Raw genomic sequence first — 27,897 nt, 5'->3', positions numbered from 1 at the left:
CCGCCCCTGGGAAGTGGGAAGCCAATGCCACCTACAAAGTGATGAAGAAGGATGGATGTGCAGAGCCCCACTATCCTGAGCAGCACAGCCATGGGGACACAGGGTTTTGGCCAGCCTGGGAGGGAGAGGGGAGACAGGGTGGCCAGAGAACACTGGGGTGGGGAGGAGGTCTGGCTAGTGCCTGGGGCAAAGGGTGAAAAGCATGGTGGCCATCTGCCCTGCTGTCCCTGCTGCGATAGCTGAAGGAGCCACACAGGTGCCACAAGATCACAGAAGCTTCCACACTTTCCTCCATTACCTTCAGCATCCTCCTCTTCTCCTCAGCCCCTAAAACACAGCTGGCTGCAGGGGCAAGGATCCCATCCACCCAGTCCCTCCTGGAGGGGCAAAGTCAGCCCTCGTGCCCGGGGGTGGAGAAGGGCAGAGCATCCGTCACAGCTGACCCTCTCCCCGCTGCCTGCGGGAGCGTTATGAAATGAAGACACGGGCCGCTCCCCACTGGGCCTGGGGCACTTGCTTCCTTCCAGCCTGGTATTTTCCTCCTCGATTTGGGTTGGTTTTTTTTTTTAATTCACCTTTTTTTTTTTTTCATAGCCCTAAGGGGTGCGCAGCCGTGGGAGGAGCGGAGGGAGAAGTTATCAGCCAGGAGATACCAGCAGCATGATTCACTGCCTGGCCCCCGCAGGCTGCTGTAGCCAGATGGGTGCCCTCCCCACCACCACAGTGAGGTGCCGTTTGAGGACCCCCATTGCATGTCCTGTCCTCGCTGCCTTCCCTTCTCCCTGCTCTCTGGCCCCACCATCCTTTCCCGGGAGTGTGGGGGGCAGCGGCACAGCCCCCTGCCCTGGCACGGCTAAGGGCATGGAGCCAATAGCTGGGATTCCCACAAGATGGATGGGGTCCAGAGTGCGTCCAGCTGGGCAGAAGCCTCCCAGCAGCCACCTTGCAAAGTTCTGGGTTGCCGGTGGGGGGTCCCCACCTCCTGCCTGTCAGCAAACAGCTCCTAGGGCCGTTATTATGTATTGCAGCAGAGCACTGGGGAGACAGTCTTGCACAAGTGGGTAGGTAATATCGAGGGACCCCCTTCATCCTTCTGGCACCCTGCAGGAGCAGAGAGGCCTGGGCAGCAGGAAGAGCAGGCTGCTGCACCCCAAAATATCCTGTACTGTCTCCAATCCACTTTTATTCACAATCAGAAAATAACTTACCATACAATAACACAGGCACGCACAGCACAGCCCCGGGCACTCTCCCCTCTGGCCACAATGCTACAGCCAAAGCCGGCCCAAGCTCTGCCCCGGCAGAGGCGAATCCCAGCCCGGGCAGCTGTGCCCCCTCTCCATCCCACAGGATGCTCCATCCCCATTCCGCTCAAAGCACGGCCTTGCATGTGGCTGGAGGAACCTGTGCACGGTGCCAGTGTGTGTGTCCCCTCCCCTCCCACCCTGGGCTCCCCACGCCCTGCTGTCCCCCACCCCACCCCGCCCTGTCCCGCTGGGTGCCAGCGGGTGCTCCCCCACCCCTGTGCCCACCCTCCGCCCCCCTGAGCGGTGCTGGTGTCGGCGGTCTGTACAGCATGGCCGTGTGCTCCCTGGGGCCAGGAGCTTTGGTGCTCTCGTGTGGGGCTGGGCAGGCAGCAGGCAGCAGGCAGCCCTGCCCTCCCCGGGTGACAACAAAGTGCTGATTTTGGAGGGTGCCGAGCATCTCCTCTCCCACTCCCCTCAGAGCGGAGGGAAGCGGGTACCGCAGCTCCATCTCCCCCCACAGCGTTGATCCCCATCTCCCTCCCCCCCTGCGGGCAGGCGTGCTTGTCCCTGGCACCCTGGGACGGGCACCCATCCCTGCCCGGCTACTTGCAGACGCTGACCCACTCGGTGATGCGACACTCCTCGCAGGCCACAAAGCAGCACCAGTGGAACTTGCAGTTGCAGCGCTCGCTGCGCGTCTGCCGCAGGATGTTGTGCCCGCGGCCGCAGCACAGGCTCTCGCAGTTGTCCATGCCTGGGCTGGTCTTGTTGCACAGGCGCCCTTGGGTGCCTAAAGAGTCCAGGGCCGGTTCTCGCTCACAGAAGTCGGGTGACTTCTCAAAGTAAACCAGCTCACTGATGCCAGCCCGGCGGCGATGCCGAGCGTGGCCGGGCTCCAGCTGCCCGGCGTTGCGGTTGTGGGGCCGGATGAGGGTGGCCCCATAGAAGCGGTCCTTCAGCAGGGATCCCACCAGGCGAAACTCGGGCGTCACCTGCCAGCACGTCTTCAGCTGGCAGCTCCCCGAGGTGCCGTGGCATTTGCACTTCCTCCTCATGTTGTCCATCACCACCTGGGTGGGGAGGGAAGGACGGAGGGGTTAGCATGGAGAAGATGTTTCTTGGAGACCAGGGAAGCCATCACTGAGCTCTTTGTGGGTTGGCATTACAGGAACACCAAGGACTGGCACGAGCAGCCACCAGACCCCTGGAGCTGCACAGTCTGTTGCTGTGCCCAGCATCACCCATGTCCCACACCCTGTCCCTTTCCATCCTGACAATACCAGCTGGCTTTTATGCTCCAGCAAGGGATCAGCACCTAAAGGAGGGGGGGAGATACCTGACCACAGGGAGGAGAAGGAGCCTGGCTCTCATCTTCTACTGCTGCTTGGCTCCAACAGCATCAGCATGACCCAGCATGGCTGCATCTTTGCAGCACTACTGGGACCCCCAAGTGCAGGGGTCCCCCATGCACCTCACTGGCCAGGAGCACAGCAAGCAGGGCGGGTGGGAGGGGGGATGCTTTCCCCTCCCCAGGGCTTTTCTTCCATAAAGCCCCAGCTCCGGGAGTCTCGGGAGCAGCTCTGCTTTCAGCTCTTGCTTGCTTTCTCGCCGGAGCCTTGAGCACAGTGACAGGGGACTGAGACACTGTCTACCACCACCCCCCAAATTTCAAGCAGGGATTGGAGATGCCCACAGCATTGACTTGTGGTTTTGGGACGCCACAGTGAGGACAGTGCCACATGTCCATCCCCCATGAGGACCAGGGTGTGTGGGCTGGGCTGTGGCTGTGGTTTGGGCTGGCTGGGGAGTGCAGCTCGTGCAGAGACCAGAGGTCAGTGCAGGGCAAAGAGGACCCTGGGCTCCCTAGGTAATGATGCTGAGCATGCAGGCTGTGTGCTGGGAACCCCTATGTCCTCCATCCCTTGCAAGAGAGCTGCTGCGGCCATGCCAAAGGGAACAGCTCATGCCCAGCAATCTCCAGGGGCACAGAGTGGCTGTACATCTCTGCACAGCCTAGAAAGAGGCAGTTTATACCTCTTTCTGTCCTCTGTCCTGTTCTGACTGGGATTCCCTGCTGGGTCATGTGCCCCCATGCCCACGTGCTCGCACAAGCTCCAAGTCCCCTTCCCATGGGGACACCCAAGCCCCACCCAGAGCCAAACTGGGGCTTGCAAAGACTATAGCAGTCTGATCCCCCCACCCAGGGTCATGCTCCAGGGCTCGGGGGGAGATCAGGGGACATGTGGCCCTGCACAAGGTCCCATGCCATGATGCCAGCCCTGCCCAGCCACCCAGTTTCACGCCCGACACGCGCTGCCTGTTTCTGCCCCCTCCCTGGGGGGGTACGCGGGTGCGAGGAGTGCCTTGTTTTGGTAGGGGTACATAGTTTTTACTCCTTGTTTTCTTGTTTTTGAGTAAATCTCCCCGTTGCTAAGCAGTTATGGTAATGAAGGCAGGTCAGGGAAACAGCCTGGAGCTCGCGGCACACAGAGAGGTGTGGGCTGGGCTGGAGTTTGGCTTCCATCCTGCTAAGAGTCCTGTCTCCTGCCGGGAACAGCCTCCACCTCACAGGTAATGAGCTGCCTGGCCTCTCGCTGTGCCCTGGGTGTGCCGGTCGGGAACACCAGCTGCTCGCCACCATCCTTGCCACCACCCATGGGAACATGCTGGTCCCGGGACCCCATCCTTTCCCATATCCCCTCCCTGGTCCCTTGGCCGGACCAGGGAAAATCTGCATATAGGGCTGTGGCTGGAATGGTCACCACGAGGATGGAGGGGACAGTGGTGTGACAGCTGGACAGGGGCTCATTTGTGGCTACACCTGGTCACATCAGGGGCTGGAGAAGGGAGCGTGTGTGTGCGCCATCTCCATCACTCAAGCCATCGCTGCTGATCATCCCGAGCCCCAGCACCACAGCACACATCCATCCCTGCCCAGGGATGGCTTGTTCTCCCTCCTGTATGGACAGCACAGGGGAGACAGGACCCTGCCAGAGCCAGCAGACCCGAGAAGGGCCCATGAGAGCTTTGGCCCCATATTTTTGCCATCAGATCTCTTCCACACACCCCTACCTGGCCATGTCCTTCCCCCATCTCACAGACACCCAGGTTCAGCACATGTCCGGACTCGCTGATGCTTTCTTTCGCACATTCCCAGCTCCTCCCAGACACACTCATAAGAGCTTTATCGTAGGTCTTTGTTGTGAGGGTAATGGGTAGTTCCTGGCTGCCTTTCATCCTCTCTTGCTCTCTGATCTGGCGGTTTAGGAGGACATGCAAAGCCTCTTGTGCACTCCTGCTGCTCCTCACTGGGAAACTTGCTCCCTCCCAGAGATGCAGGACACCCACCTCAGTCTTGAGTTGGAATAGGATGTTGCCCCAGGGCTTCCTATTCCAACACAAGACCGAGGTGACCACTGACACAGTTGGAGGATGCTGTGCATCCTCTGCAGCTGCAATCCCTTCTCTGGCCTTGTAGATGGATGCAAAATACGAAAAAAATCAGTGTGTTTCTGCCTGGTTTCGAACCAGGGACCTTCCGCGTGTCAGGCGAACGTGATAACCACTACACTACAGAAACCCACATTTTATGGCCACTGGATGTGACCATCGGTGGGATTGTCACCTCCTCCTGGCACTGCAGGGTCTCAGCTAGGAGCCAGGCTTACCCATGCACAGAGCACCCTTGGGACACACAGCCACTGCGGAGATGATGCTTAGCATCACTGAGATGCTGAAGAGCCCTGGGTGCCGCAGCTGCTCGGTGCACAGAGAGGAATGACATGTGGCAGGGTACAGCATGTGGCCTGCGTGTCCACATCATGGCTCTGCTCAAGGGGTTCAAGCCTTGGGACTTGGAGGGGAGGGAAATCCCAGTAGACTGCTCCTTATTACAGCAGAAAGATGGTCCTAGGAGTGAGGAGGGCTTGGGCAGGTGTGGGACCCACGGCATTGCTAAAAGAGCAGGTAGGGAGCTGGAGAACCCATCCCCAGGCAATGTGGATCCAGCCCTGGCAATAAGCATGGCACCAACAGGCATATGAACCCGGCACAGCATCATCTCCTTGCTCCAACGCACGGCACACAGCCCGACCAGCACATGGGCTCACACCCTCATCTCAGCAGGGTCCCTGGGCTGGGGGCAGTCTGTCCAGCCATGGCTTCCCCACCTGCACTGGTACCATCCCCTCCTTTATCCCCTTGGTCCTGCTCTGCCTCGGCTTCCAGATTCCATGCTTCTTCCATCAGTCCAGCTCTTGTCTCTGAAGCCACCAAAAGCTGACATTGCCAGTTCCATGCCTGCCTGCCCTTGGGGACAAGCAGACCCCAGGAATTTTTGCTGTTGCTGGATCCCACAGGCACCACACAGTGACATCCTCCTGTGTAAATATTCCTCTCACCTTCCCCTCCTTCTATGGGGGACTGTGGGGCTCTCCTTGGGAAACAAGCAGTACAGACCCCAAATTTATGAGCGCTGCCAAGAGTCCCAGTGGTTTGGGGCACGCAGAGCTGGAGGGGAGCTAGGATGATCCCTGTAACCAGAATTGGGATGGGGGTGCTTTCCTGGCTTGGGGCAGAGCAGCCTGTGGAGGATTTAGCTGCTTGACACTGAGTGAGCCTTCACCACACACAAGCAAACAAAGCCAAACAAGCAAAAAGTTCTGGCTTTCCCCAGGCACTTACAGCTTGGCCAAACTGGGACAGCTTTTCTGGATGGTAACGCTCAGCTCCAGCACCAGGGAAGGGCACACATCAAGGTCCTGCTCTGCAGCATCCCCATCTCACAGCTGGCTTTAAACATGCTCAAAGCAAGAGGCACATCCAAATATCTGAGCCATCCCGGGGTAATGCTCCCTGTGGAATTCTGATATTTAATTACTCATTCCCACAGCCATACACATACCCTGTGCTGCCTTGGCAGCATGTGGCTGGGCTCTTGGGGACAAATGTTCCATTGGATCTGTGGGATGGGGTCCCCCTGGCACCTGCTGGGAGCAAAGCTGGACAGGGAAATTCAGCCCTCCTCCCAGCCCCTCCTGCCTGCATGCTTCTTCTCTCCAATGTCAGGCTGCTTTTAAACATCAGCTTCCAGACAGTGAACTACTAATTAGCACCTTTAACGAGACTTGACATCATGAGAATGGAGGGGAGGCTGCCCTGCTCGCCTGGGCAGGCTCCAGCACCCCCCTGGAGCCAGAGGACAGGCTGTGGGCTGTCACCTCTGCTGCCAAAGGGATGCTGCACTTCCCAGCTGGCACAGATGCCCACTGCCTGGCTCAGTCCCACTCACATCTGCCTCCTCGGGGCACTGGCTCCCTCTCCGGAGGCAGAGCTGTGGCTGGGTGCTGTGGAACCTGTGCTGTGTCCTCATGATGCTAGTGACTTTCTCCTCCCTGTCTGTAGCTCCTTTGCACTGGCACTGCCCGACACCAGTTTACCCGGTCCCTGAGGGGCAGGAGCTAAACGCATCACTGTGCCACTCCTGTAGCACTGCTGCAGCACAGGCAGGTGACAGTGGCCTGGGGAAGAGTCCCTTAGTAAGGGGACAGCAATGATGCTCAGAGGTGCCCTCCCCAGCAGATGCTCCACAGCAGAACTTCGACACTGCCTTTTCTCCAGGCAAAACTGCAGAGAGGGAGTGCCTTGGGGACAATCCCAGCCTCGCACATGTCCCACTACAGCCAGTACAAGACCCCTGGAGCCCTCCTGCACGTCTCCCGGGACACTGTCCCTGCTACCATCACCCCGCACCCGTGCCCAGCGCCCTGCTCACCTGCCGGCCCACGCGGTTGTTGTGCAGCCTCATGCGGGAGTGGATGTCCCTGTAGGTTTCCCGGGAATCGAGGAAATCCTTGGAAAATTTCTCTCCATAGTCCACATCAGGGCTGCACCCTCCCCATTCCCAGGAGTCCTGGAGGCCAGGGGTTTCGGCCGGCATGTGTTCCATGTGCACCCCGTGCACCATGCCTTTGCCACGGTTCATGGCCTCCAGCTGAAGACGATGCAACTTGCGCCGAAAAGCCTCCTCATCGCCCCGGCGCTTCTGGTCGCAGCCGCAGGCCTGCAGCTTGCCGAGGGCGCAGGCGTTGGAGACAGCGTGCACCACGCCAGCAGCTGCAATGGCATAGGCAAAGGCGCTCTCCCGAAAGCCTGCAAGGAAGGAGAGAGAGGGGCTTAGGCTGGGTGGTACGAATCTTTGTGGGGGGTTGGATGAGCCCAGCATCATCCCGGGGAGTAGGGAGCCAGAGGTTCAGCTTGTGGCTTGCCTTGTCCTGATCCACCAGCTCCTACCTGGACCATGAGCGAGTCCTCACTCAGCGCTCTCCAGCCCCATCCCCACCAGGACACATTGCTGTCCTGAAGCCCAGCCCTGCCCTGACTGGGACCCCCTCTCCCACCATCACCCTGCACTCACATCACCCCAGGAGATGCCACCACAGCATTGCTCAGGCATTAGCATTATGGCTCTGATGGGAAAGGCAGTATCTCCTCCCTCCTCCACTCAGAGCTTCCCACTGTATTAAGTATAACGCTGGCTGAGGAATACTTCTGCTGAGGAATGGGCCATTTCTGCTTGCCCACACGGTGCAGCACTGCCTGTCCAGCTCCATGTGTCTGCCCATGCCTCTTCCCTCCCACGAGCCGTGTCAGCTCCCACAAGAAGCTCTAAATGAGATACCGTGCTGGAAAAATCGAGCATCCCTAGTTAGTTAGAGCATGCCACAACCACACCGCACACTGCCAGGGCCAGCAGCTGGTTGTTGTTAAACGCTGGGGAGCGAGGACGTCCACAAATGTCATTAGCTTGGGATGGGGTGGATAGGGACAGGGACGGGTCCCACAGCAGAGCCTCCGCAGGGCTGCGAGCAGGGTCTGCCCCAGGGCCACTTGGCTTTGCTGCAGCTGAGTGAAGAGCCTCCCCTACCTGGGAACTTTTATTTTAAATGCAAAGTAATACTTTTATTTGTGATTCCCAGGCCAAGCAGGGAGCCCGCAGTGCCCTTTGCGTCGGTGTGCAGCGACCAGCACCAGCACAAGGAGGAGAAGGAAGGAGAGTCAGATTTTGTGCTGAGGCTTCACACGTGAATAAACAGCTGGAGTTCACCAGCCTCTCTCCCTCTGTTGAACAAGAGCAGTTTGATCAGCCCTGGCTTTGCTATGGCTGAGCAGAGGAGAGGTTTTGGGGCATTTCCTCCAGCAGATCCATGCCATCAAACAGGGAGTTTGGGAGAGCACCACAAAGCACAGATCCCAGGCAGGGGCTCTGCCAGCTCCCTGCCTGCACCACAGAGTCACGAGAGGTGAGAGCACAACCACTCCCTGCCACCCTTGCCCATCCTGGGCAATGCTCCTCATCACGTATGTCTCCTTGGTGGTTCACTGCCGCCCGCCGAGCAAATGCTATGATCTTATTAAAGGGAAATGAAACGTAGCTCAGAAACCTGCATTTAAAGTCATGCTGCTCTTTTGTGTGTTAATTTGACACTGGTGCATTTAAAAAATTAACGAGGCGCTGCTTAAAAGCCAGTGGGAGCCTCTCCCAGCTTCCCCTCAGTGTGGGACAAGCTTGCTCTCAGCCTGCCTCTTTCCATGCACAAGTTGAACAACATTTTTCAGCAGGCAGGTAATGGGGCTGCTGGTGCGTACGCTGCACAGCCTCCTCGGGGAGAGCGCTGGCAGACAGTGCCTGCAACACACCCACATGGCTGTTAGAGCAAGGCAGCCCAAACACGAGGAACTTCAGTCCCCAGGTGAGCGATGCAGGATGGAGAACCAGCACGGGAAGGTCTCTTGGATCCTCAAATCCTCCCCGTATCAGTTCTCCATCCCCATGATCTGGGCCAGCTCCAGCCCTTCTTGAGCCAAACCTGGGCACAGCTGAAGAGCAGGGACCTGTCGCTGCCACCCCACTCAGCATCCCCAGCTCCTCACACACCCAGTGCCTGGGGACAGCAGCAGTAAACCCTCCACCCAGCATGACTCTCAGTCCTGCCTTTCCGTTAGCCTCTTTCTCACACATTTTCCCAGCCTAACGAATAATTTCCCATGTGGCTTCTCCTTAAAATCCCTTCTGGAGCCCAGACAGAAGCTCTACCCCACCCAGTCCATCTAGCAAGCCTGTCTCCTTGCAGGTAAAGAAACTGGGTTCATTTGGTGCCCTCCACAGCTGGGAAACCCCTGAGGTCAAGCCCCAGCCCTCCTCCTTCCTCCGCTGCTCTCCAGCCATGTACCAGCTGATGGATGAGGCATGGGTCCTCATCCATGGAGCTGCCATTTCACAGGCTGTGGGCAGGGGATGGACTGGTCCCCGGGACTTGACATCCCAGGGCTCTAGGAGTCTTGTCCCCATCTGACCATGGTCTTTTCCCTGCTCAGTATCACGCTGCCTGGCTCTGCCACTTCTCAATGCCTTCCCATCTCCCTCCCTCACCCCACATTGATGGGGAGCTGTGAGCAATGAGGAGAAGGGGGCAAGGGCAGCACCAGGACCACAGCAGCCATGCCAGTGCGATTCTGCTTGGAGGTTCAGTTTACGTCCCTCGCTCTACCCTGGCCACGCCAGTGCCTGAAGGACTGCAGCAAAGCAGAGAGCAACATGGCTGGAGGTGACAACCACCAGCTTCTTGGGTTTGGCAAGGGTGGGAGCCTCCATGAACCACAGCCAAGCGCAGCGTGAAGCACCTGGCCCTGAGTCCTTTGGAGGGAGGCTCTCCGGCTACCCCAGACACCTAAGAGCTCAGCAGTGACATCTGAGTCACCAAATCCCTTCAGAGACCACAGAAGAGGTTGTAGCCATGGGAGGTATGAGGAGAAGTATTGCATCCTGCAGGGAAGAAGGAACGGAGGGCACCACCCTAACACCTCTACCCACATCCATCCTGCCATGTACTTAAAGGACTGTGATGGGCAAGTATTGACCTGAAATCTCGACCCCAGGTCAGATCTCAAAGTGGCTTTCTTAGAAGGGGAAAATTTTCCCTGTCTAGATGCACCTAGGAGATGGGGATCCATTTAGCCAGACACCAAGCTCCAGCTGGCACTGGTTCTGCCATGGATGCTGCAGTTTCTCCATCTCTCACGCGGATGTGGGATGAAGGCAACAGACCTGACTCAAGCACAGCTGTGGGCTCCATGGTCTGCTGGGGCAGGGAGAGCTGGAGTCATGGCCTTCCTCCCTCTGCTCACCATCGCACCCGGGCAGCTACAGCCTCCCAGAACCTGTCATTGTGGGACCTGGGTGCCACTGAGGAAGCAGCTGGGACAGTCTGGTCTGGGTGCACGCTGGGGTACCCCAGGGATGCTCAGCTGCCCCTCCATGGCCAGCACTCTTCAGGAGTTAGGAGCAGCTGCCAAGATCTGTGGGGACATCGCCCTGGCCCTGCAGGCTGGCGAGGTGGAGGAGAGCTTCTCCTGCCACCTCCTGCAAGGCCCACAGAGACGGCCAGTCCCAACACGCCGCCTCTCCCCCCAGCCCCGCTCCCTCCCCTCCCCTCTCCCTAATTAAACTGCAGGTGAACCTGCCAGGGTCTGGCCCGGCGCCAGGCGCTAAACGCCTCCCTGCAGATCCCAACTTGCCTCCTTGCACCTCCCTGAGTGTGCCAGGGACAGCCCGCAGCCCTCGCTCCCCGTCCGCCCACGGAGCTCCGAGCCGACAGCCCTCGCCGCTCTGCGGACTGCAGGGAGCCGGGCTCAGGCCCTCACCTTCGGGGATGCTGCCCTGGCCCCAGGGTCTCGCTTGCACCTATCAGCTGGGGGAAGGTCCAGGGGATGGGGGCACCCACAGGGATGCAGCTGAGCATCCAAAGCACCCACGTGTGCTTCGGGGCCAGGTGGGCAAAGCCCTTGGCTTGCCTGGAGGTACTGAAAACCCTGCCAGCAGCCCAGCTGCAGCTGTGCCGGGCCAGGCGCTGCGGTCTGCGGGCACTGGAGCTTGGCTGGGGCTCTGCAGAGCCGGGCACCAGGGTCCTGAGCTTGGCAGCATCTCCCTTGATAGCTGAAACAGCACCTGCCTCCCTCAGCACACGGCAAAGCTTCACCAAGCTCCGATTCACAGCTGGCTGGGCCCCAGCACCTGGTGTTTCCAGCCTTGCAGGGAGTTCCTCCCTCCTTGCTGTAAGAAATCGGGGTTTGGCCATGGCCACGCAGACCACTTGGCACAAGGGAGCCCTTCTAAGAAGAGCACAGGGCATGCACCCATTCCTCCACAGGCTGCAGAAGGAACCAGGGCATACTGGACTCTAGAGCCATATCCCCTCCAGCCATGCACCCTCGGGGGCCTTCACGGATACCCAGCCCCTCCGTGGGGGTCCCATTTCTTTCAGAGCTCCATACAGATGAAGTTGGAATCAGCAAAGAGGGATCCCTTAGCACACCTCAGATATCCCCTGCCTGGCAGCCAGACACTGCCAGCCCTGCTGGCACTGCATCCACCCATGGGTGCACACATACCAGACAAGGACAAAGGCTCGGTGACCCACCACCATTCGCAGCTTTGTTTTCAGCAGGCACCCAGACATGGTTCAGTCCAGACAAGCCACAGAGTGCCCGGCAGCCCGTGGATGCTGCGGCAGGACCACGTACCAGGGGCAACAGGCCACCCTGTCCAGCGAGGCAGACATAATTGTGCTGCTCACCCTCAGAGCAGGGGCAGGGGACCTGTCTCTTGCTGGTGCAGATGCAGCCATCTGCCTCCACCTCACTGCTCCATCCTCCTACTTGTGTCCCTGGGGCCAGCAGAGGATGTCTGGCTGAGCCTGGATGCATATGGAGGGACGAGGGCCAAGGAGAATGGGGGATGCAGATGGCACTGGAGGCTCAGCGAGGGGTACAAGGGACACCCCACACCGCAAGGGCTCAGCATCAAAAGACCAAACCTGAAAAACCCACAGCCCATGGGGGTGTCTCAAAAAAACGCAGGGGCTCTGTGAGAGCAGGGATGGTAAATCCCCGAGCACACCCTCTGCTTACCCTCCGTTAACCTGTTGTTGTGCCTCACAGCCACTGTGCCCTGCACCCCAGGGATGGCTCCACCTCCCTGCTGCCTCCAGCAGGTCTGTGCTCTGCCCAGGATGCTGTCAGCAACCCTGTCCCCAGCTATGCTGCCCAGAAGCCACCCCAGATTCCCAGCCCTGTCCGATTTGAAGCCTCCCTGTTCCTTCCTGGCTCCCCAGGGCTTGCACTCAAACTTCTGGGATTAGATCAGCACGATGGGGAGACAGGCACTCATTTGCCACTGTCCCCTATGCTGTCCCCATGGGATGAGCCCCCCAGCTCCACCAAGTGCCTGGATGCTAGGCAGAGTGTGGGACAGGCGCTGGTGCTGCACCCCGGATGGCTCACTCCTGCGCTGGGGAAGATGCAAGAGATGCAGGAGGTGGGGAGCAGAGCCAAGTGGGGAGAGCAGGAGGGAGAAGCCAGCTACAAATAATTTAAAGTGAGGTTCACGCACGGCTGAACTGATGGCAGAAGAAGTGGGAAAAGGAATGAAAGATTAAAGGGTTCTGTCACTTCGGGTTACAAAAAATGATCCTACAAGCACGCTGCATTCCCAGGCACGGCAAGGATGGGGCAGGGCACAGAGCAGAGACCTGGTCCCTGGGGGTCAGATGCATCAATGCCCGCAGCACGGAGCCTGCAACCCTTGCTTCCGCCACTCTCCTCTCCTCTGGCTCTGGGCTCAGGAGATGCACCCAGCATCTCTGTTCTCATGGCTGTGTCCATAACAGCTGCAAGGCGGAGCTCTGAGCTCCAGCTCTGTTATCGAGGGACATGAGTGGGCTGGAAGCAGGATAGGGCACCAGCCTCAAGGCTTGCTCCATGCCAGAATGACTGAGCAACCACACGGGGTTGGCCTGGGGGCTCGGGGCTTATCCTGTACCCTCTGCTGCCAAAACAGGAGTGCCATGAGGTGCCCATCTGCTCTGCTGCACCAGCCCTACCTCCATCCTTCCCTGGTGCTGGATCTCCATCTCAGGGGATGGGATCCCACTGGTGCTGGGAGCCTGGGCTGAGCCATACCCATGAGCTCAGGACTGGGGCAAGAGTCTAGGGGCTGCAGGAGTCCCCACACCCATCAGTCCCAGCCCTGACAGCAGAAAGGGCTGCGGTGGCACCTGAGACACAAGTGAGCTGCAAGTCCAGACCTGGTGGGCTGAGGAAGGGATGCAAAAGGTCAATGCTCTCTGCTGTTGGAGCTTCTCACCCAGCCTGGTGGGACTCAGAGCCGGGAAGCTCGCCTGGGTGTGTGAGCAACTTGAGCCAGCAAGTCCGTGTCTCTTGCCGCCTGAGGAGACTAGAAGTGAACCACATTCCTCAGAGGACCTGGAAATACCTCGATGCTTATCAGAGCTTCTGGTCCCCACCCTCCCTGCCAGGCCCTAACCTGGGTGCTGCTCGTGGAGGGAAGAGACGCTGCCCTTCTCCAGGAACTGGTGTGCTGAGAGGGGCCACAGCTGCTCCACAGCAGGACCACAGCCCTGATGCCACATGTTCCCCAAGGTAGCGTCCCCTCCAGTGAGGCTCTGCCCATCTGCCCTGGACACGAGGGACCTCCCAGTACCACAGTGCTTCTGTGCTTCCCTGTCCAGTCATCCTCCCACCTGCTACAGCTGCCTGTGGGCTCCTGCCACCACATCCCCTCAAAGGCACATAAGCCTCAAGCTACCAAACTCTCCTCTGTGAGACTCTCCTCTCAGTCCTAGGGAGGGAAGATGTTGTAGGATGTGAAAGGATGTTTGGGGAAGCAGAGGGGAGAGGCACCTCCCAGCTGGGCACCAGGCTAGGAGGCTCCCAAAAGGGGTAGGTGAGCAGCATCTTCAGTTAGTTTTCACCTTCCTCAGGAGGAGCAATGTGTTTGCTGGGCACCTCGCCTGCCCTCAGCACCCTGCCTGCCTGCCACGGGCACCATACTGACCTCTCCTGCCCATGGTCTGGGGCAATGGGCACTTAGAAATATGCTGAGGCCCAGGCCTCAAGCAGGGTACTTAGATGAGAAGATACACTGAAGTCCTACAGAAGGTCCGATGAGGTCACAACCCTGATCTGCACCGTAGAGGGCAGCCCCTCTGCACCCCCAGAGTCTGCTCCTGAGGGAGAGAGTATCAGTCTGGGAGGCTCTGATACAGGCAGAGCCAGCCATGAGAGGGAGACAAGGAGATCCTGGCACCAGGGCTCGGCAGGCCATGGAGGGCTAGAAGAGCTCTCCCACCAGCACAGGTCGGGGCTCTGTGGACAGGCAAGCTCCCAGGTCAGCCTGTCTCCCTGCCCCCCTGTGCCACCATGGTCTAGGGTCCCAAAAAAGCAGAGAGCCCTCAGTTCTCTGCACTGGGAGCCAACAAAAAGGCAGGACAGCAGGGTGATGGGCTCACAGAGCTATGTCCCATTAGCTAGGGGTGTTTCTGCTCACCATGATGCACTGAGACACCATCCCCAGAGCAGGAATATGCCAAGATGCTCACTTCATCCACCAAACCTAATCCCAGAGCACAGCACCCACCTTCAAACCCACCAACTGTGCTGCACACCCATGGCACTGCTCTGAACACCAGCCTACACCACAGGGGGGGAAGATGCCAGAAAGCAGTGGGGCCTGGAAGGAGCTTTGGGAGCAGCTGGGGCTGGGCAAGGAGGAACAGTTCACGACAAGGGCCAGCATATGTATGAAAGTGCATGGAGAAGAGCCCAGCTTTGCCACAGCACAGTGCTGCTCGGTCTGGCAGATCCTGAGGTTTCTCAGGCTCTGTCTGCCTTCATCCGTGGGGATGCTGGAGAGCTGGCTTGGTCCCCTGGGTCAGGGAATTGCTGTCCAGGGGTCCATGGGGAGCCCATGAGGGCTCCTGAGAGCAGGAGATGGGCAGAAGAAGAGGAAGAGGAAGGAGACCATCCAGGCCTTACCTCTGCTGAAGATGATGCTCTCGTAGGGGATTTTGTTCTTGGTCTCGAGGCTGGAGCAGTTCCAGCGTTGGTCCCGGAACTGATGCTGGCACTCGTGGATGGCGATCTGGATGCCCTGGATGGCTGAGGCAGTGACGTCGGGGTGGCGCACACAGACCTCCAGCTGCCGCCGCGTCAGCCCCGGCAGGGTCAGGCACACCGTGTTGGCATTCAGCACTGGCTCCGATGGCAGCTTCAGGCCCAGGATCTCATTGGAGCAGGAGCTGGGAGGGAAAGGGAAACCTGTGAGCTCGGATCAAGCAATGTGCCAACCTCCTTCCCCCCCTCCCTTCGGGGAGGGGGAAAAGCTTGGAGGTGACACACATGGGGAGGAGATATGCTCCTCAACCCACACTGTGCCCACTGCTGAAAGAGAAGGCTGGGAAACCTCTGGGCTCAACAGCAGCTCAGCCAGGCAGAGATGTCCCAGCAGCACTGGGGCTGCAGTCCTCTCCAGCCTTGTTGGCACAGCCCAGACACCCAGGCAGCAGACTAATTTGGCCCTCCTGCCTCTGGACCCCAGCATCTCCCAGGGCTGCACCCCCTCTGTGTGCTTCCCCAGGGATCTCCCACCCTGGCCATGCAGTGCAGGCTCTTGGGCACACTGCCCTGGCTCACCTTCCCCAGAAAGTGTGGGTTTCCCTCGGGAACGATCTGGAGACCCCAGAGCAGGAGACCCATCCCAGGTCTGGCTCCATCCCTGTTGCTGGCTGATCCCCTCCCTGAATGTTCTGTACCCCCCTGGCACTCCTGGTCCTCACAAGGCAGGTAACCAGAGGAACCAGCCTTCTCCTGTCAGCTCAGATGGGAAATCTCGAGCCAGGTACCCTGCCGAATGCCCTCAAGCTCCCAGTAACAATCCCAAATCCACCATCACACCCCAGCCCCATTGGATCTGATGCCTGTCAACACAGAAGCACAGAGACCAGCAGATGGATGGGTGCAAGCAGGGGACACACGGTCAATGGCAGGGCTGCAAGGACCTACACAAGGAGAGATGCTGCCTGGGGAAACAGGGAGGTGGATGGAGTGTGGGAAGATGGAGCTAAGACCGTGGTACACAGGACAGATGGACATGGAGAGGGAGATGGAAGGGGAGGAAGTGTTTGACCAGCTCCAGGGAATGGCTTGAAGGACCCCGGGGTCCAGAGTGTCCAAGCAGAGGACCTGCAAAGCGCGCGGCAGGCAGCAGGATGCCCAGCAGCATCCTGCATTTTGCAGCAGGGTCCATCAGGAGCTCAGCACTGCCATGCTCTGCTCAGCACAGCTGAGAGCTCTCTCCAGGCAGGGCTCTCTCTTCCCCAGGACAGACAAGAGCTGGGTCCCTGGGAGGAGCAAGGAGCTTGGAGCCCTTTGAACCTTGATTACAGAAATGAGACTTGGAGAAGGATGCTGTAGGAAGGGCTGCAGCTGCCTCACAGAGCAGCCAGGTCTTGGGGAGAAGGGTTACTCCCCCTCTGCTCCCCCAAATCCTGCAAGCCTGGTGCAGGTACATGGACAGAAGCTGCTCTCAGGGGTCAGGGACTGACTTCCCCAGCTCAGCACTCACCCAGCTCTGGAGGAAGGGCTCAGCCCCAGGGTCCCTGCAGAATTGCAGCTTGTTCAGGGGGGAAGAGGAGCTGTCAGGGTCAGGCTGCTGCTTTCTCCAGCTTCCCAAGGGTGTTTATACCCACCCCACCACTTCCACGGGTGATATGTGGGTCTGCCCCAGTGCAGATCCACAATGACTCCAACAGGGAGAGTCGAGGTGGGAGGAGAGTGGAGAGACGGAGAGTGGAAGGGGGTGCATCCCTCCAAAGCCCCTGCACAGGAGGGGAAATCCTCTGCCCTGCTCCTGTGCTCAATCACGCTGTCGAAGCAAGCCCTGGCTGACACGAGATGCAAAGCAGGTCCACAGCTATCACCATCCCCAAGCCCAGCAGCTCCTGCCCCAAGCACTGCAAGGACCTTGTCCCCTGTCTGTCCTGAGCCAGTCACAGTGCCTGCTACCTGCTTCCAGGGCATCCACGGGGGGGGGAGGGGGGGTGGGTGTTATGGTCCTTCTCCCCACTGCACAGCAGGGAAACTGAGGCAGGGCCCTGGTCTAGGTCCCCGGAGAGCAGAGCGCAGGTCCTTCCGCCTCTTGCTCCACCCAGGGCTCAGGGGGCACAGGGACAGGCAAGGAGCTGTCACTGTCACCCTCCCTAGGAGGACACAGCGCTCCCCCCAGCTCTCTTCCCCCTTGAAATCTGGATTTAAACTTGATTTCACGGTGACAAGCCCCCAGGTCACAGGCTGCAGCGGCTGCTGCTTTAATTAATACAAGTCCCAACGTTAACAAATTATATTTAAAGGGGCTGGAGGGAGGGGGAAGGGCGGGGGGACCCCCCCACTCACACCAGCACCAGGGTTAACCCCTGGCTGCCTGCAGCGGACAAGTTTGGGAGCAGGCGGAGGGGAGCTGCCAGCCACGCGGGGGAGATGGAGACAGAGAGGGGTGGTGAGTGTTGGGGGGCCGTTTTCTGGAAGACAGGCGTCTCTCCCTTACCCCCCTCGCCTCTAGGATCGGCGGAGCCGGGGAGGCGATGCAGGTGAATCCCCCGCCCCGGTGCGCGACCCTGGGGTGCAGAGCCCAAAGGCCCCCATCCCGTGGGCACCGTCCCCCACGACAGTGGCATCCCTCCGGCCTCCGGGGGGGGGGGGGCCGGCAGCGAGGCCCGACCTCCGCTCGCGGAGAACGGGGAAACTGAGGCAGGCAGGGCGGGCGCTGGTGCGGCTCCAGACGGGGAGCAAGGGGGAACAACCTCCCGGAGCGGGGGGGAGCCGCGCATCCCGCCGGGGCTCCGCCGGGACGGGAGGAAGGAGAGGCAGCGGCCCTGACAGCTCCCCGAGCGGGGGGCCGGAGCCGTGCGGGCCCGTGCCGGGGCGGCAGGACCCCCCCGGAGCCCCCCGAGCAGCCCGCCCCCGGCGCGGGGCTGGGCGCGGCGGCTTCCCGGCGCCCTCCCCGCGGGGCCGGGGCGCTCGGCGGCGGCGGGGCTGGGGGGCTGGGGGGGGGGGGCAGCTCCTACCTGGGTACCCAGAGGCTGAGCAGCAGCGAGCAGAGTCCGTGGGCCAGGGCCGGGCGCATCTTCGCTGGGGCAGCGGCTGTGCGGGCTGCGGGCGGGCGGGCGCCTTTGGGGCAGGGGCGGCGGGGCTCGGCGCTGCTCTCTGCCCGCTTTGTTTGTTGTGGGTTGTTTGCTTGTTTGTGTTTTCCCCTCTCCTCCCTCTCACTGGCTCCCTGCGCGCCGGGGCTCGGCTCGCCGGGGCGGCTCTGCCATCCTCCCGGGATGCCCCCCCCGCCTCCCGCCGCCCCGGCGCCCGCCGAGCCCGGCGAGGGCTGCGCGCCCCCCGCCCTGCCCGCCGCCGCCCCGCCGCGCTCAGCCCCCCGGCTCAGTCCCCCATGGCGGGGCGCGCCGGGGGGCCGGGGGGGCCCTCGGCCCGCGGGGCGCGCTCCCCCGCCGCTCCCCAGGGCGCCCCGGGGCTCCGGGGCCGCGGCGGGCGTGGGCAGGGCTGGCCGGGCGAGCGGCGCTGCGGCTCCCGCGGGGCCCGCAGGCACATGGGGAGCCGCGGCTCCCCCGCCGCCCCCCGCCGCCGGTGTCGCCGGGCCGCCGGCGGAGCGGGCAGGGTCGCGGCCGGAGCGCCCCGGGAGCGCTGGGCGCGGAGCGGCGGCGGCGGCGGCTCTGCCTGGGATCGCGCTGCGCCGAGCATTACTCAGCGCCCGGAGCCCGAGTCCCGACACGTCCAGACAGGAGCCCGCGGGGGAAGGACGGGGCAGAGGGTGGCAGCGGGGCGGGGAGCCGGCGTGTCGCACGCAGCCTGCCGGGGAGGGAGCGGGCGGCGGGGGGGCGAGCGCCGGCCCGGGGGGAGCGGGCACGGCCGGCGCGGAGTGGGCGCGGGGAGGGGGGGAGCGCGGCGTGGGGGAGTGCGCACGGGGAGTCCAGGGGGGTGTGGGGGAGCGGGCGCGGCGTGGGGAGCGGACACGGGGAGCAGAGGGGGCGTGCTGCGTGGGGGAGTGGGCACGGGGATTAGAGGGAGTGTGTGGTGTGGGGGAGTGCGCATGGGGAGTGGGCACGGCGTGGGGGAGTGGGCATGGGGAGTAGAGGGGGTGTCTGGTGTGGGGGAGTGGGTACGGTGTGGGGAGTGGGCACAGAGAGTGGGGGGAGCAGGCGCGGCGTGGGGGAGTGGGCACGGGGAGTAGAGGGGGGGTGCGGTGTGGGGGAGTGTGCACAGGGAGTAGGGGAAGTGGGGGAGCACTGATGGTGTGCGGGGAGCGGGCACGGCGTGGGGTTGAGCGGTGCGAGAGGTGAGTGGCCTGGGGGCAAGTGTGCACCATGTGGGGGACTGTGCGGGGGGTGTGAGGTGAGTGTGCACGGCGTGGGGGAATATTTGTTGGAGGAGTGCACAGGGCATGGGAGAAGGTTGCTGTGGGCATGGGGCGGGTGTGCACAGGGTAGAGGAGTGTGCAAAGAGTACGGGGTGAGCGTGCGTGGAGTATAGAGAAAGTGTGGGTGGTGAGGGTGAGCATGCGTGGAGCATGGGGTGAGACTGCACAGCTTGGTGTGAGTGTGCGTGGGGGGTAAGGCGAGTGTGTGCAATGTGGGTGAGTGCGGGCAGTGTGGATTCAGTGTGGCTGGGGCATGGGGTGAATATGCAAGGTGTGGGGTGAGTGTGCATGGTGTGGGTAAGTGTGTGTGGGGTATGGAGAGCATGTGCATGGTGTGGGGAGTGTGTGTGGCAGAGAGTAAATACATAGGGCCTGGAGGAGTGAGTGTGCACAGGGCGAGGGGTGTGCATAGCATGGGGTGAGTGAGGGTGGGGATGAGTGTGCACTGGGTGCCGGGGGAGCACAGAGATAGCAGATTATGTTCGTGGGGGCTGGGGCTGCAGGAAGGTGCCCCTGCGGGGATGAGGCACGTGGGTGCCTGCCTGTGTGCACAGGGGCATGAGCGTGAGCGGCACGTGCTGGGGGTGTGACTGTGTGGGCACAGAGCGTGGCCGTGGAGGTGCCAGCCCTCTTTTGGGCTCTCCCAGCCTGGTGCCAGGGAAGCAGCGCCACAGGGCCACCGATGCCTTTGGAGGAGCTGTGGATGTGGCTCTATCTTCCCTCAGTGGGGCCGCCAAGTGCTCCCCGCCTCAGTTTGCCCGTGAGCCTTTCTGGACTGGGCACCCAGATTGTGTCCACCTCCTTGGCACCATCACCCCAACGCTCAGGCACCCTTTACCTTTGCAAAATCCTGCTGGGCAGGGAGTCTGCCATCTGGGAGCTGTGTGGTGGCCTTGCAGCCTGTCCTTGTGTCCTGCTGCTCCCTTGGGGACAGGAGGATGGCCCTGAGAAAGCCCAGGGCAACAGGGCTCTCAGTGGACACTGTCTGCCCAATGCAGCCCCTTCCCAGTCATGGGATACTCATGGGGATACTTGTTGTCCCCCGAGTTTGGGCGCCCACCCTGGGGCTCGGGGGGCTCCTCTTGGGAGCTGGTGGCTGGGGGGAAGTGGGCAGTGCCCCTGCAGGTCCCCAGTGTCCCCAGCCACCATGGCACATGCCATGCTGGTGTTTGTGCTGTAAACAACCAAACAGCAGCTGGCAAAGCGCTCTCCCCCCGGGCAGGCACCACGCGTCTCTGAGCCGGCACAGCAGTGCTGGCGGGGGCTGCCAGTGCTGCTTGCGTGTCGGTTCCTGTTTGCACCGGGAAGGAAAATGCGTTTCCTTTGGGAAATTAGTTACAATCTGGGGTTGGGCCCGAAGGCTGTGCTGTACCCCTCAGGGGCTCTGGGTTCAGGGGGTGGCATCCCCACTAATGTCTCTTTTGCAGTCATGGGGGTGCTGGCTGTTCTGCCCCCGGCTCTACTCCCAAGTGGGCTTAGCCTGTGTGCATGGGACCAGCATCTACCCTCCGATTTTCCTACCCACTTAGCTTGGCAGGAGGGGCATCACATACCCTTCTGTCCCTTGGGCAACGTCCTGAGTTCACGGAGAGATCCCTTGCACAGCACCGCCGTGGCACCCATCCCACTTCATGCACAGCTGCCTCCCTCCTGGATCTCCCCCAGCACTCCCCAGACGATGTGGGGTGTCCCCATCCCCCATGTGTGGGATGTGGGAGATTGGTAGTGCCGTTGGGACCCCCACTCAGCCACCCTGCCACCAAAGTGGGCAGAGGATGCCTGTCCCCTTGCTGCAGACTTTGGCTGATGGGAGGTATGGTGTCAGGGCTGGGCAGAGCACACCAGGGTACTTGTGGGAGTGACGCACACTGGACCTCCACATAGGGGCCATTGCTCCTGCCCTCCTCATCTCCTCCCACCCAAGACCTGGCTCCCATGCTCCATTTCCCCTTTGCACCCTGGTACAGGCTGGCTGGACACCCCCTTGGCAGGGTGGAGGGAGGCAGGGGAGCTGCCCCCCCTGCCAGGCAGCACCCTGGCTCAGGTGTCACCAGCAGGTCCTCACCACTCCCTGCTTTCACAGGCCACCCCAGGGGTTACACCCGGGCATGGGCTGAACCCACCAGAGGGTGTTCTGGGGGCTCCTTTTGGGGGTCCTTCCCACCAGAAGGCAACTCCTGCTGCTCCAGGGACACTGGCGCCCAGGCCCTGGGAGCGCAGATGTCTGTGTGTTCGTTAGGATCCTGCGCACAAATAAATGCCAAGGCAAATCAGAGGGGAAACTCTTTCATCCTCCTCCAGCTTTTAATGACATAATCGCTTCCAAGAGCGGGTGTCTCACTCACACGCTCCTGCTGACTTGGGGAGGAGGCTGGCCGCTGTGTCCCACCATCTCAGCGCTGGCAGTGGGGTCAGGCAGGGGGGGACCTGTTTCCTTATGTCTCAGACATGTCCCAGGGCTGTAGAAGAGCCAGGTGAGCCCTTTGCTCCAGCCTTTCTTCTGTGTCATGCGGGCAAATCCCTTAAGTGCAAGGTTAGGCATCCGTTGTGGCCTGGAGAACTGGGAGCCTACGGGACAGGATCTGGCCCCTCTGAGCAGGGATGGGTGCAGGCAGGCATGCCAGGCTGGCAGAGGAGGCTTTGGTCCTCATGGGAGCGTCAAGGCTCAGGGCAAAATCTGGGCCTTCTGTGAGCACTGCATCTGTCCTTGTCGGTGCTGCAGCCCCCTGGTTGGGGCCATAGGGCCATGGGACCTGCCACCTCCCAGCATCCCTCTTGTCTCCAGCACCCCTTAGCAGTCCCACACTCTGGAGAGACCAGGCAGGGATGTGGGAAGATCTCAGAGCCAGCGTGAGGGGTGTTGCTCCCCTGAGCCAGGCCAGGAAAGGTGGTGGGGGGTTCCTGGCACAGGGCACCATGGGGACATGCCTTGGACCTCCACTGCCCGGCCAGAGCACCCAGGCAGGTCCCTTCCTTCAGCAAGTTACATGGTGGCCTATCCTGTGCTTTGTTCAGGGAACTGAGGAAACATCCATCCCTCTTCTACTTCATTCTCCCTTCCCTCCATCCTTCTGTCCCATGTACCATCTCTCTGTCCCTCCATCCCCTTTGCCATCACTCTCTACACCCCACATCCTCCTGCCCAGCCCCAGTCTGCCTGCACTTTCCCTGCTCCTTTTTCCTTCCCTTGTGCAGGAGCATGTCCTGCCAGAACCCCACACCAGAGGCTCCACACCCCCAGGAGGATGGGACTGGCTTTTCTGTTGTCAGCTCCCTCAGGACCCCTTTCCAGCACCTCCGTATGCAGCCCATGGCTCGCGGGCTGTGTTCCCCCCCTTCCCTCCTGGCAGGTGCCTGCCTTTAGCCCCTTCTGCCTTGAAATAAACAACCTCCAAGCCCTGTGCCCTGGACAATCATGCAGAGGTTTTCATAGGCACTGGGTGGAGGGGTCACTGGCATCTCCTTGGAGCAGTGGGTCATCTCTCTGGGGGTTTGGGATGTCCAAGGATGACGCCCTGGAGACCCACAGCAGGGAAAGGCAGAGGTTGAGGTCTCTCCGCTGCTGCTCCCACTTGATCTCACAGACTGGTTGCAGGCCCATGGATGGGACCTGAGGGCAGCATGAGGAGAGACCAGCCTGCTCCAGCCAAGCACCGTCCTGGCCATTCCACAGCCTTGGAGGGGCTGATGGCCCCTGGAACCACCAGGTCCAGCCAGTCTGTGTGTGCAGTTGTGGGAGGATAGGGCAACTCTGCCAACACAGAATGGGGCTGAAGGGGTGCAGGGGGAAGCTCGGGAACCTTAAAGTGTGGGGGAGCAGGAAGATGGACAGAGATGGAGAAGCACCAGGACAGGCACTTGATCTGATCCCACCAGGACCTGGAGGCCAGAGGGGAAGGATGCTGGGATCTGCATGGCTTGCAGTCTGCAGCAGGGCATGCAAGACTGTTTGGAGGAGGAGGAAGGAGAGGTTCACTGGGAGTCCATGTAGCCAGCCATGCATCCAGCCTTCGCCATCCTGCAGCACAGTTCTCTTCACTCCCCTGCCTGGCAGCACCCACGGGACTGGAGCAGCGGCTGCATGAGTCAGGGCTGGGCGTGGGGTCGGGGTGACCCTGCCTTTTGCGGCAGCATTACTCACTGTCCCAAGCTGCCCCAGCCCGGCAGCACCGGAGTCCCCAGCATCGCTGCCCTCCCGCTGGCTCACACCTCGCGACCTGCCCGACTCTGCTCGCTGTGACTCAGGAGCCAACCACACGGCCACTCGGCCGGCCCGGCCAGTCCTCCTGGCTGCCCAGGGCTGGGGCGCTGGCAGGGCCCGGGGCAGTGGGTGCATGCCAGCCCCAGTGCCATCGCTTGGCCACGCTGCCCCTTGTGTCAGGGCGGAGAGGTAGGATCTGTCCGCTTCCAGCCATCCCCGGGAGCATCCTTGAGGTGAGGCAGACCTTCCCTTCTCATCCTCCTCCCAGCAGCTGGCAATGGGTGCCACAGTGACAACAGGGTGCAGGGAGGGAGTTGAAGCCCCGCTGTGGGTACCATCCTGTGGAAGCCTTAAATGCCAGGTCTGGAGCAGGCCCCCACCCATGTTGTCATCCCACACCACAGGGACGGCTGTGCAAGGGGACACCCCATGGCAGAGCAGCCTCTGAGCTGGTTGGGGTGCTGGTATGACCAGGATGGGGGATCCCAGCACTGCCTCTGGCGAGGAGAGAACGTCCCCAAAGGCCAAGCTGCTGGCTAGGGCGGTGGGGAGGTGACAGGATGGGACTGCCCAAGCACTCTGTGCAGCGCTGCCCCGGGCACCTCTCCCCTGCGGGGGGGGATGCACCACCGCAGGGATGGGTGGAGAGTGCTTCTTCCCAAGCGAAGTCGGCAGGGTATGGAGCTGCTTCAGCAGCCACTTTTCTCACAGCTTCACCCTCCGGAGGTAGGCATAATCAAATCCCCCTCCCCAGGCATGGAGAATGGCTGCTGCCTTCATTACAGGGTAAGTAATGAGCCTGCAGGAGCGGAAGGCCTTTAGGTAAGGTGAGATGTTGGCAGTCAGGAACAGGACCCAGGAATGGGGGGGCTCTGCCCCACCCTTCTGCTGGGGGTCTGAGGGGTGCTCTGGGGGAATGGGGGGGGGGGGGGGGCGGGGCAGCTCCCTGACAGCCTCCAGAGCCCATCACCCTTGCAGATGCTGCTTAGCGTGTGCCATGCCAGCATGGCCAGCCCCGGGGCACTGGGGTTGCGCAGACAGAGAGCACAGGCCAGACACCAGTGCCAGAGAGGGTTGAGGAAAAGGCAGAACACAGATGTCTCATGTTCACAGGCAGCATCCCCAAACAGCACATCTGGGAGTCCTTGCACACCCCAACTCCTGCCCCTTGTGGGCTCATGCCCGCTGTCTGCACCTTGCTTGGGGTGCCCCAGGTCCCAGTGCATCCTCTTGCCTGGGTGCTTGGTGATGCTGCAGAAGGGTTGGCCTGGACACCTCCCCCAGCACCCACCTCCCCACTGTCAGAGTCAGCCACTGCACACACCAGGCTCCCAAGAACAGGGCAGAGCTGGGAGCAGTGGGCTGGGAGGGCCAGCAGAGCCCCCACTGCGGGCAGGGATGAGCTGGACCCTCCTGGGCAGGTCAGGGTGGATGTGACCCAGTGGCTGCATGGGTGACATCTGTCACTGGGAGCTGGGGTGGGCACAGAGGAGGACAGTTGCAGGCAGCTCCCTGGAGGGAGCAGCAGAGCCTGGAGAAGGAGAGTTAGAGGCCTCTGGGGCCTGGGGCTGGGCAGGCAGGAGCCCAGGCCCGTGGAACCCAGCTCCACCAGCCGGGCAGCTCCGGCTCAGCACCCAGCAATGAGCGGGCAGAAGGACTGCAACCACCAGAAATGGGTTTGTCAGAGGTTTCGGGTGCTGCTGTCCAAACCTTCCCTCGGCCGATCTGGTATGCAGGTTTCTCAGCCTCCCTCTCATAGGCCTATCTGTGTTACTCCAAACTTTCCTAAAAAGCTTCTTTTTTGGCAGAAAACATTCTATTTCTGATCTCAGTCCAGAGGGATTTTTTTTTCCAAGCTTGATTGAATTAATCTGTCTGGCTATTTTCAACTTGGGCAATTGAAGGGAAAATTGTGCTCTTCCTATTTGAAAAAAATAAAATGAAGCCATTAATATTACAGAGGTTTGGGATTCTTTTTTTAAAAAAAAAAAACAAAAACAAACAAACACCAAATATTATAAACTTCCTCTTTTTCCCTTGGGAAAATCCTGCAAGTTTTGCAGTGTAATCTGCCCAGCACCAGGGATCTGGGCTACACACTCGCATGTACAACTACAGCCCCTGGACTCCCCAGCTACACATGGTACCCACACAGCCACCCTTGTGCACCCCTGGCTCAACACCCCACCCCCCAAGAGCTGGGTCCTCCTTGAGCACTGCTCTGAAAAGCATGGCGCCAAGAGTCTGGGAGGCAATCGGGGGGCTCATACATCCATGCATAACTCACACGGCCACTCCCATGCACTTTCTCCCAGGTACAGTCCCACGCACACCCATACACTTACACCACCCCCCCCCGAAGTCCCCATGTACAGCTCCCCCGGCACAGCCACCTGCACACCCCTGTGCACCGCCATGAACCCCCGGGCACACGCGCATTCACGCTGCCCCATGCACGCCCCTATACACCCCCCCATGCCCCCCTACACACACCCCCATGCAAGCTTCCCGGCCGTCCCCATGCCCTCCCATGCACCCCCCCGTACACCCCCCCATGAACTCCCTCATGCCCCTCATGCACACGCACACCCCCGGATACCTCCCTGCCCACCCCCATACCCCCCATGCCCTCTCCCCACGTTCCCCATGCACCCCTCCGGCCCCCCCAGCCCCCCGCCCCGCCCCGCCTCGCCGTGCCGTGACACAGCGCCCCCTGGCGGCCGCCCTGCGCCGCGCCGATCGCCCCGCCCTGCATCCCGGGTTGCCACGGCGACGGCCGGGATGCTGCACCCCCACACACACCCCCAGGCTGGGAACTGCGGGCTCTTGAGGGGGTTCAGCTGGCTCCTAGAGAGTCTGGAAAGAGCTTGGGGATTTCTAGGAATCTAGAAATTCTAGTGCCCCTAGTCTCCTGGGGCACTTCTGAGGATCTGGGGAGTTAGTAAGGGGAATGAGGGTCGCCTAGGGACTGCTGGGGCACTTCTAGGAGTCTGGGGTGGCATCCTAATGGATTGGGAGCTCTTATGGAGCTCCTGGAGGTCTGGGGAGCTAGGGGGGACTGCTAGGGGTCTGAGGAGCTGGAAGATTGCTAGGGGGATCTGCTGGCTGTTCAGCCCTCCAGACTGTTGGGCCAGGTCCAGCCCCTGCCTGGCTACCAGCATCACCTGGCTGTTCCAGGGCCTCTCCTGGTTATCAAGGGAATGGATTTGGCTCTGCCAGCTCAGGGACAGCAGGGAGCAGTGGTAGGGAGTCGCAGTCCCCACGAAAGCTAACTCTTCTCCCCAGTTGGGCAGGGCACTTGGAGATACCTTGGAAGTACAGAGGAGTCACCCCACAATCAGTGGCCAAGTGAGAACCCCTTTCCCCTGTGCTAACTCCATTCTCCATCTTCTTCCTCTCCACATTTTTGGCTTTTGTGGTCTCCAGCCTTCAGGAGCTGTGATTTGGGGCAATGTCAGAGAGGACACAGGTCTGATTCCTTAAAAGAACTACCTGTCTTCCTCAGGATTTATCCATGATCCAGACCTCCAGAGCCATGTCCATGCAGCCAGGACCATGAAAGCATCCCCCATTGTGGGGAAACTGAGGCAGACTCCAGAGAAGGAACTTGCTGAAGTTCAGAGCTAGGACTCTGACATCTCACAGAGAGATTCAGAATTCCCCAGTATAACTAGCTGGGGTGGCTCTGGGGGAGAGCAGGAGTGACCCAAAGTTTCATAGGACCTGCCTGAAGTGAGTTCCCCTGATGGGCAGCCCAGGACTTGAGGTGTGCTCCAGTGTTTCTAATTCACAGGGACCTGCTCAGCCTACAAAATGGGTCCCTGCATCTCCCAGTGCACGCAGACCCTGCATCTCTGCAGCTCTCTTCCTGCAGGGCTCTCCTGAACCCACATGTCCTCCCTGCACAAACGCAGTAAGACATGTGCAAACAGACATGCTCGCACACAGACACACACGGGGACAGTGTCACCAGCACGCACACACTTACTGACAATTTGCTGTGTACATGCATGAAGACACGTGGGCCAACTTGTTTGCACACCCACGAGGGGCTCACATGCACAGTGATGGGTGTGCACACAAGCTCACACACACACATATGGTCATGAACACGC

General features: G+C 60.8%; 1 protein-coding gene and 1 non-coding gene across 2 annotated transcripts; both read right to left on the bottom strand.

The window, feature by feature from the left end:
* Positions 1 to 1,539: 1,539 nt before the first annotated feature.
* On the bottom strand, positions 1,540 to 18,522 carry WNT10A (Wnt family member 10A). The gene is made up of 4 exons (XM_074910519.1): positions 18,227 to 18,522; positions 15,141 to 15,403; positions 7,021 to 7,397; positions 1,540 to 2,317 (listed from the first exon to the last, which is right to left on the bottom strand). The coding sequence occupies exons 1-4, from the start codon at positions 18,283 to 18,285 to the stop codon at positions 1,850 to 1,852; spliced, it is 1,167 nt and encodes a 388-aa protein (XP_074766620.1). The 5' UTR covers positions 18,286 to 18,522; the 3' UTR covers positions 1,540 to 1,849.
* On the bottom strand, positions 4,755 to 4,827 carry TRNAV-GAC (transfer RNA valine (anticodon GAC)). Its single transcript has one exon. It is a non-coding gene; the product is annotated as a tRNA-Val (tRNA).
* Positions 18,523 to 27,897: the final 9,375 nt, after the last annotated feature.

The sequence above is a fragment of the Athene noctua genome, chromosome 7, assembly GCF_965140245.1.
Source record: "Athene noctua chromosome 7, bAthNoc1.hap1.1, whole genome shotgun sequence".
In the NCBI taxonomy this organism is placed as follows: Eukaryota; Metazoa; Chordata; class Aves; order Strigiformes; family Strigidae; genus Athene; species Athene noctua.
Note: the sequence above shows the minus strand (reverse complement) of the source record. Positions and strands in the feature narration are given on the sequence as shown.

What these genes read in the sequence shown, in the direction of transcription:
- WNT10A (XM_074910519.1), bottom strand. Translation starts at nt 18,285, where the DNA reads ATGCGCCCGGCCCTGGCCCACGGACTCTGCTCGCTGCTGCTCAGCCTC. An exon ending in CTCAGCCTCTGGGTACCCAG is followed by an intron (nt 15,404 to 18,226) that starts GTAGGAGCTGCC and finishes TTTCCCTCCCAG; the next exon opens with CTCCTGCTCCAATGAGATCC. An exon ending in GAGCATCATCTTCAGCAGAG is followed by an intron (nt 7,398 to 15,140) that starts GTAAGGCCTGGA and finishes CCTTCCTTGCAG; the next exon opens with GCTTTCGGGAGAGCGCCTTT.